Here is a 20609-nt window from a genome sequence, read left to right on the forward strand (position 1 = left end):
GAACAGGAGAGTGTAAAAATGAGTCTGTCCTTATATAATTGTTTCCTAGTACTTTTCCTGCATATAGTGTTTGCATGAAAACCCATGCAGGGCGAGTGCAATTTGGGCAGATTAATGTTCATGAATTCAAACTGGTCTGAGGAAAAGCTTTATTAAATTTACATATCTTATAGAAAAACATAAAAAGTACAAAATGCATCATTACATTTACTCCCATTCACACAGATCAGTCATTACTCTATGTACAGCTCAGAATAGTGCCCGTTTCTTTAAGAGTCCATTTAAATCAGGTGAAGATCGTTAGCTTGAGCCGAAGTTTGGAAAAGCGTTCGTTCTCGTCAAAAGTCTTCGTTTCGTCGCCTGCTCCACCAGCTTTTGATAATCATCCAATTTGTCCCGAAGTTTGGTATAAATCTGAAAAAAAAAAAGTTAAGACTCCATCTGCTGCATCCTTTGACTCTCCTCTTCACAAAAATCTCTTCTCTGCCTTTTCTTCTAATATCACTCTTATCACATACATTTTATTCCTGCTCAAATAAGTAATGGAAATAGTAAACAAAGCATTAAAGTAAGATAATCTTACTTTAATGCTTTGTTTACTATTTTAAACAGGATTGTGGATTAACAAGAAAATCTGGTACAGGACCCTTTAAATTTCCACAAATTTCAAACATGAATTTCAGGAAACTACCATATCTGGTCCAGTACTGACATAATGTATAGGCAGCTCTTGAGGTCAGCAAAAGTCTGCTGTGTACTGTCTATCTAATTATAAAGCTATTCTCTTCAGCAACAGCACTGTTAGCATGTTAGTTTGCTTTTTTGTGACGGCAAAAGCTCCACTCTGGTCTCTGAAATCTGTGAAAAGTGCTTATAAACTCATTTTGTTGAATAACTAGGATGCTCAGAATGCATAAAGTAAGTGTGGAATAACTTTGGACTACTGCAAACCATTTAAAATGAACTAGTTCTGTTTTTCATGTTTAAAAGACAGCAAAAAATATGGTTTGTGGATCAACAATAAAAATTAGGTTGTGGGAATTCAGTTTGCCTTACCTTAGACTTCTGGTATGATAAAATAACTTGAGATAATGTATTTAAATGTGACCCTAGTAATCTCAGCCATATACGTTTAAAGTTGTTAGTCATTAGTTAGAGGTAGTAGTTGTAAGCCTCTAACACCCTCTGGTGTTGGTTCACTCACATTAGTATTGGCCTGCGTGGAGCTCAGAGCCTGCAGAAGTTGGTCGATGGCGGTGTACGGCAGCCACACCAGATGCCCGGTCGCAGAGAGGGGCTTCTGCAAGAAACAATTACAAAGGAAAAAACTGGTTAAATATTATACATGTGTTTATCAGTCAGTCTACTGCAGAGGTGGGTAAAGTACTTTTCAAACCTTGCTGTACGATATATTACTCAAGTAAAAGTTGTGGTTCCTTTTCCCATTGTGAGTAAGTCTACAAGTGACAAAAGCTTTATGTTGGCAATATGAAATGATCTGAACATTTGTGTTTTTTGCACAGCTCCTTAAGATATGATTTAGTTTGTCTCATTTTTGTGACCTTCGAAAAAAAGCAAAGTGCACTATTAATATATTGTCCTTCTAGTTACATTAACTTCAAATTATAATTCAAATATTATGCCCAGACAGTTACTCTTTAAGTTACTCTTAGTTGAATAGTAATTACCCCAAGTACTTGACTACCATAATTTTCTGGACCACTAGTTTGTACTTAATGTTACTTAAAATAAGCCACAGTACAATTTGAACTTCAACTACTACAAATTGAACTTCAACGCTTAAGGTGTCCAAAGAAGCAGCAGTAGTAGTAGCATAGTATTTTTTACCTCGATGCCAAAGTATTGATGTCCTTTCCCCAGTACTGCATCCACGTACTCCAGAACCAGCTCGGCTGCAGACTCCAGGAGGTCAAAGTTCAAATACAGCCGGAGCAGAGAGGCTGCATCTACGGACTAAAGAGAAAGAAAGTTAGGGCCAACTTAAGTGTTCAACATACTACTGTCTTGTGTTTTGATTATTCTCTTATCAGAACTGGTACTAAGTGGGTTTAGTGCTTTAGTTTAGCCCTAGTACTTTATATAATAGAAGTGAAAGGAGATGTTCGGCTGCAACTAACTGAAGCTCATCGAGGCTAGCAGAAAGAGTGGCTAATCTGCAATCATATTTCAAAATCCACTCCTCACCCACGCTCACTTCCTACTTGGAGCGTACTATATTTAACCCGAGTACCTTGTGGTATGGGTTTTGGTACTTTTGTTAGCCCTGGTACCTTGTATGTCGCGATGATCCAGTCTGGTAGAGGCACTCCATGAGACAGTAGTTTAGTGATGACGTGTTTGTGGTGCTGCCCGTTACCCGAAAACCTGTCGAGGTATGAAGCCAAAAGGCGCCACGCCTCATCTGTGGCACTGAGAGAGAGAGATGGGTAAACAAAGGGTTAATCGCATTAACACTTTAGAATTACTCTAGTTTAAACTGACCCGGAGGACAGGTCAGAAGTCTATGGAAGAATTAGTTTAACTGTCAAACTGCAGATTTATTTAACCTGGTTTATGGTTGATATCTCTAATTACTGGGTCTATTCACATGAAACAAAAATTGGCACAAAGTTCAACATCTTCTCTGTGAGTATAAAAAAAAATATAATAAAGTGAAATTATTTTTTCACAATAGCTTCAGAAAGTCCCAAAGACGTGAAAATTGTCAAATGAAGATTAATATGACCAGCTTGAGGAGCCAATCCCACACACATAATGAGAAGGTTCAACATTTACCCTCACCTGGATTCTTTAGTGTTGACAACCGTTGACAATTGATTCGCAGCTAACCAGCTCCAGGCTTCATTCTGAACGTCCTCTCCTCCAAACTGCAGCTTTATACACCTGAGAAAGAACAGAATAAAACATTCTTTATATCTAAGGAGCACAGGCATGTTACCCATACTATACACTATTCACCATCAAGATCATGCATGCTAAAGCAAGAAATGTATAAAAGGTATTGGGAGTGCAGGGGTACTCCAAGAAAATTACAAGTGGTGTCATTTCCTGCTTTTTAGTGGGTTTTAGAGGTTTTTCAAAATCCAAACTGCTCTTGTTTACTTTTACAGCAGTGACAAAATAATTAAATACAAAAATGACTTATCCAATAATACTGAAACGATAGAGATGATAGACTTGACTCACTTAAAGGCCAAACCCTCGAACACTGGGGTGAGCGGGAGGTTAAAAGTCTGACACACACAAATAGCAGTGTCAAAAAGTCCAGTTTGAACCAACAAGGCCACCATCTCCACAGCAGCCGCACTCCCTACAGGAAAAGGGAAGCATGAAACAGTAAGTGAGACAGATCAGGATCGTATCTGCACAGCTCGTGGTTACAAGGTGGAGGACTGTACCGGCTATGGCAGCAGACGGAGGATGGTGCTGAGCCAAAGTGAGACGACTACGAGACAAAATGTACTCTCTCTCTAGGTCACGCAGCTCCAAGATATCCACCTGACGACGCACTGGGAGGAGAGAGAGGGAGCAAAAAAAAAGAGGGAGGAAGAGAGAGAAAGAAAAATGAGGAGAATGGAAGAAGAGAGAATAGGGGGAGAGAGAAAGAGGAGAAAAAGCAGAGGGAGGGGAAAAAAAAAGGAAAGACAGGACAAGGAATAGAGTTAAAAGTAGAGGAGTAGGAAAAACTGTTAATTTATGTTCAATTAAAAACTTTAAGGCCCGTTATTCTATAGATTCTATTATGATGATGTTATAAATTATTATTCTAACAGTTGCATTCAATATTTTAAACATGTGCTACTGTAGTTTAAGAGGTGTGTTCCTGTGTCTGTACCTGGTTCAGGGGTGAACTCTCCGTCTGAGTTCCTCTTTGGAGATGCTCCTGGACGCTCATACTGAAACAAAACAGATGATTTTGTAACTTTCTGTTGGTTAAATCTACTATTTTATTAGCTCCACAAAAATGTATTTAATTGAAATCTGAGTCTAAAGGGTCACACGTGTAAAGGTTAAAAATTCTGGCACAGCCTTTAATAAAACATGAATAAAATCAACTGCTTGTTAGAGGGAAATGTCTCTATGAAGAGGGGGGACATTTCAGATGTATAAAGTTATTTTAGCCAGGAATAAAATCAAGAGTAAGGCAAACCTCTATCAGTACTGAAGTCTTAATCCCGGACTAAACTAGGACTAAACCCAGTATGAACCAGGACTTAACCAGAACTGAACCTCTCCCAGTTCATACCGTGGCTCCAACGGCGGGCTGGACGATCCAGGCATACTCAGGACGGATCAGATGCAGGCAGTTCAGAGCCGACAGATAACAGTTCACCTGTCGCTGGAGCCCCGCCCTTGACCGCACTTCCCGCCCTAAACGCATTCCCAGCTCAAACATCACTGTGCCCGCTGTAAAGAAAGAATAAAATACGTTATATTCATAAACAATTTTTTGTATTAAGTACATTTCTCACTTAATCCTTGAAAAGCTTGTCAAGAAAGTTCACAAGCTGAGGTAAGTCTATATGATGACAACATAAAAATACTGTGTGTAAATGTTTGACTTTGAATTCCAAAAACATGTTCAAATCAAATATAACACTTTTGTAATACTGATTTCTTCTTAATTTGAAAACTGAAAAACAGAGGTAAAGTTGTTTGTTATAATCTGGTGTTTTGGTTCTCAAGGTAAACCAAAACACCAATGCTGCAATCCAGTTGCTTTCATGAAACAGTGCTAGTGCAGCCTCTGCAGCTCAGCAAGGGAATCCTGGAGGTTCTGAGCTAAGAGTTTGTGTGGTATGTGTGTGTCTTTGTTTGTTCATGTACCTTTCCTGTAGTTGTGTCTTTGGATGTGAAAGGCGTATAGCAGCTCGTAATAATTATGAGACAGAAGGTCCAGACTACGAGCGCGAGACTCAATGATGTTCACCACCTGGGGAAAAAAAAAACCCCAAACAAATAAATAAAGGCAAAGAGGATGAATATTTAATAGTAAAGTGTGAAGCCCAAACCTCATCATGAAGGTTCACGTAGGAAAACTGCACCAGGTCTTGAAGCTGAGAACGCTCACACAGTACCACCACGAGCTGACGCAGACAATCCAGCTGCCTACAGGGGAAGACAGAGAGCCAGGAGAGGGAGAGAGACGAGAGGGGAGGGTGAGAAAGAGAGGAAAGAGAAGGGGGAGAAAGAAGAGAAAACAACCAGTTTAATTTTCCTGTGTTAAAACTCAACTCAAAGTAACTTAATTGATACTTTGCATGCTGGGGGTGGGTGGATTGTTCGGCAGTCACCATGGAGACAATGCACACATTAGAAAACAAAATATAAAAAAATAAATAAATACTTAATGTATTTAAACAACACATTTTCAGGAGCCTGTGAGCAATATGAGCGTTCTAGTTCAACAAAAATGTAAAAGCGACTAACTGAAGAACTCCCAGCTAATGTTGGCTAGATGGTGACTATAATTTTATAAATCATAAAGCATAAGTCAGTCATTGTAGTCAGTTCTTTCTGGTCAGATTGTGTTAGAATAAATCTTAGATTATACCTTGTGTAATAAAGTTTATAAGACTGCAGTGCCTGCAGCTAGCATGAAACTACCAATGATATCAGCAGCAAATTATCAATTGTTTGTACAGGATATATATTTTGGTCATACATGCTTGCGTCAGGGTTCTGTGTCAGAGCCTCGTATGCCTCACTGTTGTGGCCCAGGTCCAGGTGATGTTTGAAGATACGAGTCCACAGCGCCGCCTGCAGGAAGAGAGGCACAACTACAGTTAGATCTGCTCATATATTCAGATAAACCATCAGTGTACATAAGCGTTGTTTCATAAATAATTTAAACATTTATTTTAATGTTCCTGACCTGAGAGGTGGTGTCGTTGGCGGCTTCAGTGATGGCCAAAGTGGCGAGCTGAATCACAAGTTCAGGGAGACACATGTCCTCCAGTAAACGCAAAACCTGCAGGAAATGGATACAATATTAAGAAATCATTCTGTAAAGGTACTTTATCTAATAAAAAAAAAAAAAGGGAAAACAGTGCAGTGGTCCCATGTTATTCCTTGTAGTAGTAGTACTATCTCACTCTAGTATTGCAGCAGTAATATTAAAACCTTGCTATAGTACTGCAGTAGTAGTACCTTGTTGTAGTACTGCAGTCTTGCCGTTGGAGCTGCCTCTTCATCCTCTGTGCCTGTGAGCTTCATCAGGAACTCCTCTTTCTCCACCTCATTGGCTGCCTCCTGAAAGCACTGCAACGCCTACAAGAGAAAAGAGTCAGATGCCCTCCCATCTTTTAGTATCAATGAATCAGGTGCCTTCCCATCCTCCTGTATCCCTGTGTGTCAGATGTGTATGTTTAATGCCCTCCCTTGGTCGCACCTTTTGTCCTTCTCCAGTGGCGAGGTAGCACTGTCCCAGCATGAACCTACATGAGCCGATGTTCACCTGGCACCAGGGACCCACCAGACGCACGTACTCCTGAGAGAGAGAAAAGAGAGGGGTGAGACATGGAGACAAGTGGAAAGATTGATAGAAAAGCCATAAAGAGCTCAGATTGAGAGCGAGTAAAAAAGGCGAAGCAAAAAGAGAGGAGAAAAAGAGGAGGTTCAGAATAAGAACAAAGGGTCCAGAGAGGCACAGAGGTTGGGGACAGATCTGAGGACCAGAGATGAGTTGAGGAGGATAGGAGAGAGGGGGAGGGAGATAGAGAGAGTAATTGAAGAAGAGAACCTCAAAGACAAAGAAAGATAAATAGATTGAGAGGAAGATGGAGCCTGGGAAAGACTAGAGCCAAGCTGGTGGAAATTTCATCTCATTCATCATACAATATTCCAATTCCAATTTCAGCCCTAAAATTGCTAATCTGTATTGAATTAACAATAAAAGGTAGCTACATGAACAGAGCATTTTGAGCTTTGGAGACAGGCAGGCTAATAAAGTGTTACTCAAACATGTGTGAATAAAACATAACAATTCCAGGTATGTTTTTGAGGGGGTAGCAGCATTCCGGCTAAAAGTTCACAAGAGTCAATTTTGCACAACTACAGAAGATTACATACTGAAGCTTTAAAGTGAAACCCACCTGTAACTGTGTGTACTGACAGTTTGCCATCAGACATTCTGGGAACTGAAATCCAGGGTTACTGGGCCAACTGGGAAACCAGTTCAGGAAAAACACTACTGTGCGATAGTTATAAAGTCTTATTTTGAAGGTTAAATGTTTAAGATAATGTTTTGGGTGTTTTATTCTGAAGCATTCAGAGCCTACAGCTCATGACTTTTACTGTGTATTGTATATTGTATATATTAAATGTTTATGATAGGTAGTGGATAGGTGAAAGATACAGAATACGTTTATGATGAAGTATTAGTTTTATTGTGAAGGATCCAGGATCCTGTAGCTCAGGTATTCATAATAAAGCCTTATTTTCAAGGATGCAGACTGTCACAGCAGATATTAAGAACCTTATTTTAACGATTAAATGTTTGATAGTTTTGCATGTTGCCATTTGTATGATTGTTTTTAAGGTTAAATGTTTATGATAAATGATTTTATTGTCAAGGATACAGCGTCTGTCCCAGCAGGTGCACCACACTGGACACCATGTGGCTCCACTGCAGCAACTCCGCTTCACTGTTTCTCTGAGAATAAATCTGAGAAATTATGTTTTTGCGACCCATGGTCTGATAGAAGAGCTCCACCACAGTCTGTGGACTCAGGACTGGACAGAGACAGAGACAGAGAGAGAGAGAGAGAGAAAAAAAAGATACTCTTTTATCTAAATATGTGTAAGCTACAGACAGTCAATGGGCTCAACGTTGCACAAAAACATATTTAATGTAGAATATCTATAGCGGCTTTAAATGCTAATCACTTAACAATACTAACAAATAGGAATGGGAAAATATTCTTTGTCTAGAGATTTACAACACAGATTTCCTGTGTTGCATTCTGACCTGTTCTGTTGGAGGAGAGCGCTGGAGAGTCCGACAGCTCCAGAACTGTGAGGTGCTGCAGGTTTGCATCTCTGGGAACAAAAATTTAATTTAAATGCAATAAACAAAGACATCTTAAGATAAAAAAAAAAATGTTTTCTGAGGAGAAGAACACTTATAGCAATCTATAAAACTCATTTGTGTTACTCTTATACTTCTAAAAATCCACTTTACGATAAGTGCACACGCTATAACTATGGCTGACCTATTCACACATTTACATTAGCAGTGGTAGTAACGATAGAGCTAATACTAAAAGTATTTGCAGTAGCAGCAGTTGCAGTAAAAGTAATAGTAATTGTATATTATAAAGTATTAGTTAAGAGTTATACTATCAGAGCACAAGACATAGTATGCATTGTAGGAGTGAGAATTTCAGCAGTAGCAGCAGTGGTAATAGTAGTTAGTAGTAACAACAGCAATAGTAGTAATAATAGTAGTCGTAGTCGTCGTCGTCGTCGTAGTAGTCGTAGTACGGATAGTGGAAGTAGTAGGGATAGTGGAAGTAGTAGAGTAGTATTAATAGTACACATACATAGTGTCCACAGGGACGGTGGAGGCCAGAGTTTGGGAGATGTTCTTCAAAAGGTGATACGACGACAACAGGTGAGAACTGCGTGGAATCAAGTCCTGCTGCAACTGCAACAACCAAGCCCCGCCCCAAGAAACACCTGAGAGAGAAAAGGGAGAGGGGGAGAGAGAAGAGGCATAGAAAGAAGGAGAGAGGGGGAGAAAGAGGAGATGGAGCGAAGAGTGAACAAGGAGAGACAGGCACAGAGAGGGGCAGGGAGAGACAACGACACCAGAGAGAGATATACAATTAATTAAACCCGAATGAGATAAGAAAACCTCTTCCCCTAATGGGGGAATTGAAGATCTCACGATTTTGGATATAAACAAATCTGTTGATTTCTGGATATTTTGCTTGCTTTGAGTGGTTTGGCCTAGAATATACTTGTAACATTACATACACCTGTATCGATCACAGGCTCTTGGGTGGGTTGTTTAAATCCATTTTGTTTGTTTTTTTAAAGTTTTCAGGTAATCTTCAGCAAACACTGTCAAAAATGTGTTACCTGTGCACTGTGGTAACTGCTGAACATTCCACCATATACAAAACATGCAGTACACCCCCAGGATGATGTCACTGCAAAGTAGCAATATTGCACTTGTAACTGTGTTATTGTGACAGGGGAACTCACGTTGTCGCCGAAGCGCAGGTAGAGCTTCTGAAGGATGAGCAGGTCTCGACAGAACTGAGCCCTTGTCATGGCAACAGTTGTCAGGGCTTGAGAAACCATGGCAACGGCCGTGGAGCTGCCGTAGAGCTGAGAGAGGCTCAGGCGCGTCTGAAGGGATTGGGCTAGAAGAGAGGGAGAGAAAGAGGTGGGGAGAAAAGAGAAGGAGAGAGAAGGAGAAAGATGGAAAGGGGGGGATAGGAGATAGAGGAAAGGGAGAGAACAAGAGAAATGAGGGAGGGAAGAAAAGATTGAAAGACAGAAGAGAAGACAGGGAGAGAGGAAGAGAGAGAAGTAAGAGGAGTAGAGAGCGAGAGAAAGGGAAAAGAGACAGGAGGGAAGACAGAGGATGAATGAGTAAGAAGGGGAGGAAGGATGGGAAAGGGTAAAGACAGAAGAAAGGTAGAGGGGGAGCGAGAGAGGAGAGAAAAAGGAGAGGGTAAAACAAAAACGAGGGTGAGGAAGGGGGATGAGAAAGAGGAGAGGAAGGAGAGAGGAAGAGGAGAAAAAGTACAGAATGGAGCGGGAGGGGGGTCATTAGCCAAATTCTCTACTTTGGTTTCAGGGTTGTGAAAAGTGCTTCTAAAGTCACTGCAGTGAATAATTAGGATGCTCTGAATGAATAAGATAAGTGAGGAATAAATTTGGACCGCTGCAACCGTTTTGTACCTGAGCTGAGTGGATTCTCTGGCGTCTCTGTGTCTGTCTCCAGGTCCATTTCTCTCAGCAACACATTCATGGCCGACACAGGGCTCCTCACGTCCTGCAGCTTGTTCTGAATGTCCTCGATCACGTTGTCACTGAAAATAAACAAGCTGTGGTAAATTTACGTTTTAATTTATGTTATAATCCTTTTCCATGGCTGCAATTAGTATGGTCCAAAAAGAGTGTCAATTGTCTTAAGTGAAACATTTTGGCCTGTTTGAAGAGACCCTTAACCAAGGAAGAGCCAAGCATAATAATGCACACAAGAGAACACAGACTGGCAACACAAGACAGAAAAAAGGAGATTCAAGACTGAAGTTATAGTCTTGTGTGCATAAAGATATGGCTTGTCTGATATCCTTAGCAAACCCAAGCTAGCATGTGTTAGCAACAGCAGATTCCGGTTTAGATTTTATTTAGTTCCAAACTGAATTACTCTGAGGGACAAGGGCCAGTCGATTATGTCGTCTTATGTCCATTGGTTTGATGGTACATAGAACTTTACATGTTTAAATGATTACACCAGGGACTGAACCAGGTCTAACCCTCGTTCTTGTTCTCACCTGTCGTTGGAGAGCATGTTGTCCAGCAATAGCTCTGCAGCTCTTTCTGGAGACTTGAGTTGGTCCAGAGCCTTCTCCATCTCATACGACATCTCTCCTGAAACAATGTCACTGACCAAACGCAGACACTGAGCGATGGTGAGAACATCCCGGGCCACATCAGGGTCTGAAGAGAGACAAGTACATGTGTTTAGTAATGAAATATTTTTAAAACGGACTATGGAGAGGGATACTTTAAATGAAGATTTTTTTTTTTTTTAATCTGAGAAGGCAGAGGAGAGCTACATGTGCTTATGAATGAATATATTTTAAAAGATTCTACCAGACTATGTCTGCTGTTTACACAAAAAAATGCAAGGCTCCATTATAGTAAGTCAATAAATCCTCTGAAGGTAAATGAGTAAACCAGTTTGTCTAATGTAGATTCACTGACCCTCTGCAATGGGCGTCTCCTCCTCTATGGACATGTATTTGTCATACGACAGATACAGATGGTCCACAGCAAAACAGGGCAGCAGGAATGAGACAAAACCCTGAAATATATAAAAAAAAAAAAAAGATTGGCATTTGGAAAGTGCATATGCTTTTGTACATCATCCACAATGGCAATAATATGTGGCTGCAGATTGGCAGAGGGTGAAGCAGGCACCTTCTTGAGCAGACAGCTCATCCCAGTGTGAGGGTCCACGCTCAGTGCCAGAGGCATGGAGAGAGCCTCCTGGTACTGCAGAACACAGGCGTAAAACCGAGACCAGAACTCCACCTGGAGCTGACGGTACTCCTCCTGAGAGAACTCCAGCTCAGTCACACTGCTCTGGAGCTGAGACAAAAGGGTTCAAATGTATAAGAATGTATGTTCAAATAAAACTTCAGCAAAGTACAATCATATTTCATTTCGGTATAGAACACTTTAAAGAGGGGGTATTTTACTACTATGAGGTATTAACTGCTAACATATAACATATTTAGGTGACCATGTTACCTTATATTGTTTCGAAAATGTAAAATTTGCAACGTTTGGTTGGTTGGTATGTTTTATACCTTTTTGACGCTCTGAGTCAAAAGTAACTCTGAATTCACAGCGCTGTTACATTACAACTGGTGTGCATTGGGCTAATGAAACGACTGCACATCGCATTAGGTTTGTAAACCTGTAGTATAATGTTTTGCATCAGGCTTTTGCATATTTATGGAGAACTGTCATAGGAGCATGGATGATGAGGCTTGTAGAACACTGGACAAATCTTACAGCTAATAGTAAGGAGGGTCCAAATAATGCCTGTGAGAGATTTTTATGAGGGAACAAAATTATAACTATAATAATAATAATTTTACCATAATATTTTTAACCCTCTTAAATCATATTCAAGTGTGTAAAACAGAATGTCTGTTGCTTTGTCATTACTACTATATAGACATGACATTTTAGAAGCCCACACTTTAAAACTGAGCTGGGGGACTATTACATAAGAGGAGTTGCAAGGGTGAGAAACCCTGTTCCAAAATGTGATGAACATGCCCTATTATTTTTAATAATCACCTCTGTCTCCACAGCGACGGTCACCTCTTTCTTCAGAGACTCCCAGCTCAGGTCTGTTATCCTCTCAGAACCTCGTCTGAAAATCTGGAAAACAAAACAAAAAATTCCAGGTTCAAAGTTAAAAATTTTACATAGATGACACAGAGCAACACTTATGGTTTAAGCCTGGGGTTTTGAGCTCAGCACAGTCTGACCTGCAGAGCTTTGACGATGGCTGCTGCAGTGAAGCAAAGAGGAGAGAACAGCACGTCCAGGTACGTCTCCTGTGGAACATACAAGACTAATTTAACAACAGTGATCTTAAACTCTCTTTACTTTATTCACTCATCCTAAAGTTTCAGACAGCCACAAACACATGAGCAAAGAAGAGCAAGCCTGATTTAGTATAGAATCGTTGCTTTTACAGTTTACTCGAACCTCTTGTACTTGTGCATGTACTTGTGTCAGGTGTTGTGTAAATATTTCGATAATTTCATTACTCGAGGTTCTTGGTCGATGCCAATGTGGACTTCATCTTCAGGAGGAGGCTGAGTGAACACCTGGTTCCACTGTCCGGCTGAGTTACTGCTCAGGGGAGAGAGAGTTTACATGTTTATAATGTGTATAATGATACTGTGACATAAGATGTGATTGCACTTACTGTTCAAAGTTAATGTATTTGACGATAGTGGAGTTTGTGTCGTCGACCCATAGACCCCAAACCTCCGTGGGGGTGAAAGTGAAGTCGACCAGAGTCTCCTGAAATGTACAGAACCAGTTAAAATGACCAGTGGGACCACTCATTAGACTGAAATACAGTTAAATTCATTATATTCAAGATTTAGCTAAAAATTTTACTTTTCCCCCAATTTTGCAATTTTTTTAGGTTTGCAGTGACCTTGTGCTGGGGGTGTTCAGAGGTTACCAGGGTGACACAGTTCACAACAGACTGATATGTTTTAACTGGTCCCATCAGTCAGGGTTAGTTCCTGGTTAAGTCCTGGTCTAGTCCTCACCTGAGTGGAGAACACAGTGGAGATGTGGTCAAGGCTGTAACGTTGGTTGTCGGTGGCAACAAGCTGTACCACTGTGAACTGTCCGCTCTGAGGGAAGGCCAGGTAAACACAGAGACACAGCCCTGTGCTAGGACAGAACACCTGCCGGATCCTGTGGCCCTGTCCTGACAGGCGCTTCACTCCTCTGCGTGCAGGGACGTACTCCAACATGTCTGCCTCCAGCAAACACAACTGGTCCTGGAGACAACAGGCAGAAAGGGACAGAAGTCAGAGGAAGAGAGAGAGAGAGAGAACATTAAAAAGACAATAAAAACATCTCCTGACCCTGAATGACCACATGCGCAACTTATGGTCTTGGCACAGAGCGTAGATGAAGCAGTCATCCTCCAGCTCTCGCACAGCCAGACTCAGCACCAGGTCTGAAGGCTGCTCTCCTCTGATGGCAGAGGGCATCCAGCCAGAGATACGACGCATCATGGATGAACGTTTAAGGTCAACCACAGAAAGAGAACCTACAGAAACAAGAGAGAGGGGTGAGGTGGTCTAGAGACGAGACCAGAGACACAACACAGAAATCATGGACTAACATTTAAGGTCTACCAAGGACATATAAGAGAGGTAGACTACAGGATATACACAGGAGAGAACAGAGGTACGCCACATCATGGAGGAAAGTTTAAGATTCACCACAGATAAGGAGCCTACTAGGAACCAGGAATAAGAGGTTAGGGTCACGGTTACGGAGGTTATGGTATGCTTTCAATTGCCTAAATGCATTAAACACCAGTTCTGCAGTGTAAAAACCCCCACATGCACCACTACTGATTGCAATATACAATATCTCTATTACACTTTTTATTATGTAAATGATTAGACTAAACCTGGATCTGCTCCTCTGTTCTCTGTCACTCCAGCTCCTCCCCCTTCTCCCCCACTGCTGCTGCTCTATACGTGCATGGTGCAGAGGGACATCGATTGAGGAGAAGTGCTTCTCTCTCCTTCTTTCTCACTTTAAATTAAGCTATGGATGAATATAAATATCTCTTTGTGGGTCTTGTTCAAAGGAAAAACTATTATAACATGGTGAAAGGCTCTGAAAAGTCCATTTTAAATAATAATTGAATATCACTAGGGAGATTGGATGTGTCTCTAGTAGAGATGCGCGGATGGGCTATTTTTTCATTCGCAACCGCGACACAAAACTCATCATCCGCCCGCTGTCCATTTTGCACCGATAGTTTTCAAAACCGCACCCGCCCGCAATCCCCCGATTGATTTTAGATTTTAGAACAATCATACAGCAAACAAACTGAGGAGCCTCGATAAAAATGCAAACTCTGTAGCTCATTCATTCCAAAATTCGCTCAATTGTCCGTAACAACCCCAAACTTACCTGGTTTTCTTGCGCACCTAATTAAGTGACGTTTTCCAACTAGACTATTTTTTAACCTTCTTGCCTTCGTGTTGGATGTTGTTACATTCTGAACATTCTGCCACTGCCCGATGTTATTTCAAAGTCATAGCCTCACTCCATCGGCCTTTCTTTAAGTTTTAAAAACCCCGAGTGGCAGTCTACACTATAATGTCTGCGTGTTTTAAAATATAACTGATATCGAAACAAAATAGACAGATCATCTCATCCAGATGAACCTTTATTGAAATCAGGCAATGCCCTCTTTATATTCCAATTGAAGTAGGCAAGAAAAAATATGCATAACTAAATAAATATGGTCCTATAGCCACTTACGTGTTGGCAAACAGCTGAAATAAATTAGAAATAATAAAATAAACTGCATATAATATGTGCCTCGTAAACCTTAGGCTATCAATAACCCGACACAACCTTAACCTTCAGAACATAAAAACGAGGTCAAATGGGCTAATTAAGGATATGACGTACACTTCATACTACAAGCATAGACAATGAGACTCGTCTTTTCAGATGTAGGTAGCAATACTAACAATAACTTTTTTTTTTTTAGTAGTAGTTAAACCGCCACCCGCCCGAATTTAATTAAAATATAATTTTTCGTCACGTCATCCGCCCGACCCGCGGATTAACCGCGGATGTAACCGCAATCCGCGCATCTCTAGTCTCTAGCGTTTACCTTGCACGTCATGTGGGGGTAGAGTAACCACTGTGATGCCCCCTGTAGGAGAAGCTAGGGCATAGTGAGCCTCTCCTGTGTGGCTGATCCAACAGGTGGCGCTGTTGGGGCTGGAGGTGTAGTTCACTGCATTGGGAATGGGAGCACTGTGGGGTTCCTCCTGGAGGCTGAGTTTACCAACATCTGTGAATATGGACTGCATGTGGAGCTCTGTCACCAGCTCCTGAAAGAGACCAGATTTAAGCAACATGCCCTCCCATATCCTATGCCCCTATGTCAGATGCCCTCCTACCCTCATATATCCTTGTATGTTAAATGCTCCAGTAATAAAGTTGGTTAAACATTTTTCAATAAATTGCATTTTAAAATTTGTAAGACTATGAGCTAAACTAGATTTGCCATGAATGTTCCACAGTATGGCATTGCACTCAATGTATCACCATGGAGATAAGGAGGTGACCCCACAAAGCAAAGGCATGTTTTTCAAGGCATTTTTGAGCAAAAAAAAGAAGTAACTGAATAAATGCAAAACATGTTTTTAGGATAAAATAATTCATTTGCAAGACTGCTTTTTGTTCTGTCCCTTCCATTTCATCCTTACAGCGCATATGGATGAGCGGGTTATGAACTAATGTGCATGTGTGCACATAGGCAATGCAAGCTGCAGTTACATTTAGGGGGAAAACACCGTCTGTGGCGTGTGGTGCCATTACAAATACTATAATCAAAACATTTAAACACCACTGAAATTGTCAAATAAAATAATAATTATTAAGTATCAATTGACACAAGATTTTTTTGGTCCCTTACTTCATTCATTGTTTACTTTTTGATAATATTGTTTGTCTATGTTTTTATGAACACAGAGAAGCTGTATTGGTGCATGTGGACTCACACTGCGGTACATGCGTGTGGGGTGGGGAAGGACCAGTCTATGGACGCTCTGATTGGTACAGACGAGGATGATGACGTTGTTGAGCGTTTCCTGGACAGCGACCCCTCCTGGCAGCACGGAGCAGTGACTGAACTTGAGCTTGATGGCGTTGTTCAGGAGGTTCATGTCCAGAGACATCTCCACTAACTGCACGGTGTCCCCACATGTCGACCTGAAAACACAGAGGCACAATTTTATTTCTGAAAATATTTGAATGAATGAATGAATGAACTTATTTTAAACATGCAAACTATAAAACAGAAGACATGTCACAAATAAAAACACTGCAAGAGCAGTCACAATCAAAATGCTCGCTAGACATGCAAAGGCCACTTTTTTTGTTTTTCTCCAACTGATCTCCAGGAACATCCATATCTGAGAGGTTGAAATCCAAACTTTTACAGATGAAGAACCCATGGGCACATAGGGAGGGCATATGACATACAAGGACATTTTCAGAACATGTTTGTAGTGGTCTAAATAACAGGGTTAGCAGCCTTTACACAAAAGAAGACCCCATGCAATTGCAGGATAAAACTAACAATTTTGCTATAACCTGGCACAATCATATTTCTGCTTTTGTGTTGGTCATTGATTTAAGAGCATCTCAAGTAAACAACTAAACAAAGAGCAACCATTCAAATTAGAGCCCGACTGATATATCGGTTGGCCGATATTATCGGCTGATATGGGCAACTTTAGGCATATCAGCTATCGGCCGATATGCTTGCTGATAGGGGCCGATATTTCATGTGGGCATGTTATACCTCGTTATAAAGCTTAGACTCTCTACATTCTGTTCATTTAATCCAATTTACAGACAGATAAATGTCCTAATATGTGGCTCCACATCAGTATTTATCTACGGAGTCATTTGTCTGTGTGTGTCCGTACTGTCCTTGAACACACCACAAAGTCGCGTCACTCACGTGTGTTTGTTTACACCTGCAGACACAGATCCAAACACTGAGATTATATTCTTTTTACGGACAATCGGTTTGTGTCTGGATTAAAAGGACATTTATTAGTGCAGACTTGTGATGTGAGAGGAGCCTGTATGAGCGGTGAGTGTTGGAAATATGTCGACTCTGAAGCTAGTTTTAGTCATTCGTTATGGGTTAGCTGCTGTAGCTCCCGCACATAAACAGACTGTTTTCTATTGGTCTGTTCTAAAGTGACTATATTGGCCGTATATTTGCTACTGGACCTGCACTGATATGTAAATAAGATGTGAATAGAGGTGTGAATTATGACATTTGCGCATATAATTAATTACCGCGGCGTGCACGTATTTACGGCTAAAGGCTAATAGCGCTACTTTCTTTACAAGTTATGGGTCCGTCGCGAACGAAATGACTCTTAGAACCGGCTCTTTAAAGGGAACGACGGGAGCCTGATCCTTATTGGGAGCCGTGTTTTCTCTTTCTCTCACTTTTTTTCCTCTTCACACCGCGTGCAGATTCGTGGTTTGACAGCGGCAGCGGCTAAAAACGAAACTTTGAGAAATTTGCGTGTACGTAGGATTAAAAAAAATTAAAATAAAAAAAAACGAGCATATTTGACTGTAGTTTAGCATAAAATAAATAAGTCCCGGTTTAGTCCTTTTTCAGTCCTGGTTTAGACCTGGTTCAGTCCTGATTCAGTCCTGCTTTAGACGTGCTTTAGTCCTGCTTGCAACAAAACAATCTGAAGAGCCACTTGGGAGCCAAAAGAACCAGCAGCTTTTAGTGAGCTGAGCCAAAAGAGCCGGTTCTCTAAAAAGAACTGGAATACCCATCACTAGTGTCTAGAATGTGATGCAAAAATGCCATTAAGTCAACCTACTGTCTGTAAATATCATGTAAAGAGGCAGAATAACAATAAATGTTGCCTAAATAAACCCAATTTAAAATCCACCAGAGCCAAACCTAAGTTTTTTAAACAATTCAATATTTACAGTGAATTTTTACATCACTAAATATATCGGTGATTATATCGGCTATCGGCAGCTCCAACTTCCATTATATTGGTTTCATGTCGGCCACAGCAAAATCCATATCGGTCGGGCTCTAATTCAAATTATAATTCTCTTACTGTGGAAAATAATTCCAACCCTTATATCAGAATTAAAGCCCCACAGTGTAAGTTTTTAACAACAAAATAAACAATGTGTTTTTGTGTGTTTATTGCACTGACAAACGTGCGTCCTTACCATAAACTGTATAAAGAAGTTAATTAAGGAAGTGTGATGTCAACCACACCACAATCACCCTGAGACAACCTGACAGAGATATGACCACCATTCTGCATCTTTGCTCTGGTTATATGTAAATGTATTTAAAAGCGACTCACCAGTGAATGAACCTGTTGCTTGTGACTGACAGGAGTTTTCCGCTCTCTTCGTAGTAAAACGCACCAGCGCTGTCAGGGAATTTACCACCGGGAAGAGGGTTCAGACCTGAAAATAGGCAGGACACAAGGATCAGAGCGTTGGTCTGTGCTTCCAAGGGTCAGAGGCTCAATCACAGCAGTAGAACAGGCTAAAAAAGAAAACATACTCTTCCTCTCATAACATAGGATTGATTTTGGAAAAATATCCAACTGCTATTTCTCTGATAAACATTGCAATTGCGAATAAATGTGCGATTTGCAAATACAATTCTGTTCAAATCTGACATTTTAAACATGTCCACAAGAAATGACAAAAAGACATATGAACTTATAAACTGACAGAAGAATCACACTGGGAAGTAAAACTTAATTTAAATTTTTTCACTTAAAATTATACCAAAGACCTTTTCCCAGAAACATATACCCATCAGTGTTCCCCATTAAAAGACGAAAGACTATGGGGCTCGGTGATGGGTATGGGGAAAAAATGTATCATGACTTTTTTTCCTCATATGGATAGACCTTGATTTTTACTTCCATTTTATCTAGCCCTTTCAAAAACAAGAAATATAACAAACTTATAAAAAGAGATTACACTGATCAAAGAATTACCTTAAAAATGAAGTATAGGCATTTAGTGGCATTGGTACTCCACAATTTGAATGAGATTTATCAAATCAAAACAACTTGTGCTGACATGATCTTAACTCAATTGATGGAAAACAATGATAAATAATACAGACTTCTAATATTTGCCATTTAACACAATATAAATTCTTTCTACAAAGTGTGCTTCAAAGCCACATGCTTTGACTGACAGAGGATTGGCCATAGACTTCTTGATTCATCGATCATTGACGATAAGTCATGATTGATCTCGCGATCCTTTGATAAATGAGCTAGCCCTACCCCTAATATTTGCCCACGTACTCCAACAAGCTGAGCAAAAATTAAAAATGACACTTATTGAAGGTTGTATTGTCAAAAAAAAAAAAAAAAAAAAAAAAAAATATATATATATATATATATATATATATATATATATATATATATAAAACATCCTGATGAAATGTTTTCAATAACATAAAAAAATTACTACCATACCATGCTACCATAATGTCTAAATGCCTGTGTAGGAGACACCGACTTTCTAAACACCCAAGTAACTAGTAATGTTATATCCTTGTCTTGCCTTGGAACAACAATAAAGGAGTAGTGCCACTCAGCAAGTTCTGAACAACACTGTAAAAGAGGATGAGTACTACTTTGAGGTGAAGATACTGAAATGAATACAAAATGAAGTCTAAACGTGAGTATTTACACTCCCACACAATTACTGAAGAAACAACACATTAGAAAATAACATTTGCATTTTAAGGATTTGTTAGACAGTATTTTGATTTCGTTTATAACCTGCTTTGACTGACATCTGATGCAGTAACATTAGAGTTTACAGCTCGTGGCTAAAAGCGTGTTAGCTCCCGGTTAGCCGCCAAAACCTGCTTTAGCCTATATACTACTTATTTTTCCGTCTGTGTCGGATCTAACCCCGCGGGTGGACAGTTTGAAAGCGGTAGTTTTGTCTCGTACCCAGGTTCACTGTCACTTCTCTGTAGCGGTACTGCGTTTCTCTCTCAAAGCCGCAGATCTCGATAAAGCTCCGCTCCAGAGCCGCCGCCATCTTGTCCTCCTCATGGAACTGCGTGCGTGGTGACGTCAGAGGAACACACAGGCACTCGCGGGGTCAACTTTCAAACTTTTAAAGATAAAGGGTAGTAGTAATTTACTTTTGGGTCATTCCACGCCATTTCACCAAATGGCCCACGCTCTTCAAAAAAAATTTGAAAAAAATACCAAATAGTCCCTTACTATCATGTACCCACCCTGTGAAATTTTAGTGATTTTCGATCATTATCTTTCAAGTTACAGCTCATTTAGTGAGGGGAGTATGTGTCAATTTACGGGCCCAAAATCGCATATTTTTTTTCTCAGCCGTTTTCACAGGTCAATATCTCCGTAAGTATCACAAATAGAGACCTGAAATTTTGAAGGCTAGTACTCCTCTACGAAAGAGCATTGTAGTCAGTGAAAAAAAAAAATCTGGAGGGGGGAGGGGAGGGGGGATTA

The 20609-nt window shown here is 40.4% G+C and overlaps 1 protein-coding gene across 1 annotated transcript; it reads right to left on the minus strand.

The window, feature by feature from the left end:
* Positions 1-132: 132 nt before the first annotated feature.
* Positions 133-20202, minus strand: nup160 (nucleoporin 160). Its single transcript, XM_055155214.1, has 34 exons — positions 20073-20202; positions 18444-18549; positions 16074-16284; positions 15179-15401; positions 13395-13582; positions 13071-13307; positions 12716-12813; positions 12555-12639; positions 12270-12338; positions 12076-12159; positions 11185-11355; positions 10969-11068; positions 10536-10701; positions 9937-10067; positions 9228-9392; positions 8565-8700; positions 7991-8061; positions 7602-7755; positions 7116-7185; positions 6413-6511; positions 6172-6291; positions 5897-5992; positions 5687-5781; positions 5034-5130; positions 4849-4954; positions 4268-4428; positions 3857-3917; positions 3420-3530; positions 3208-3331; positions 2803-2904; positions 2292-2430; positions 1849-1974; positions 1205-1300; positions 133-414 (listed from the first exon to the last, which is right to left on the minus strand). The coding sequence occupies exons 1-34, from the start codon at positions 20161-20163 to the stop codon at positions 301-303; spliced, it is 4203 nt and encodes a 1400-aa protein (XP_055011189.1). The 5' UTR covers positions 20164-20202; the 3' UTR covers positions 133-300.
* Positions 20203-20609: the final 407 nt, after the last annotated feature.

This window comes from Boleophthalmus pectinirostris, unplaced genomic scaffold, assembly GCF_026225935.1.
Source record: "Boleophthalmus pectinirostris isolate CB_2022bp ecotype Guang Dong unplaced genomic scaffold, ASM2622593v1 HiC_scaffold_2, whole genome shotgun sequence".
Taxonomy (NCBI): domain Eukaryota; kingdom Metazoa; phylum Chordata; class Actinopteri; order Gobiiformes; family Gobiidae; genus Boleophthalmus; species Boleophthalmus pectinirostris.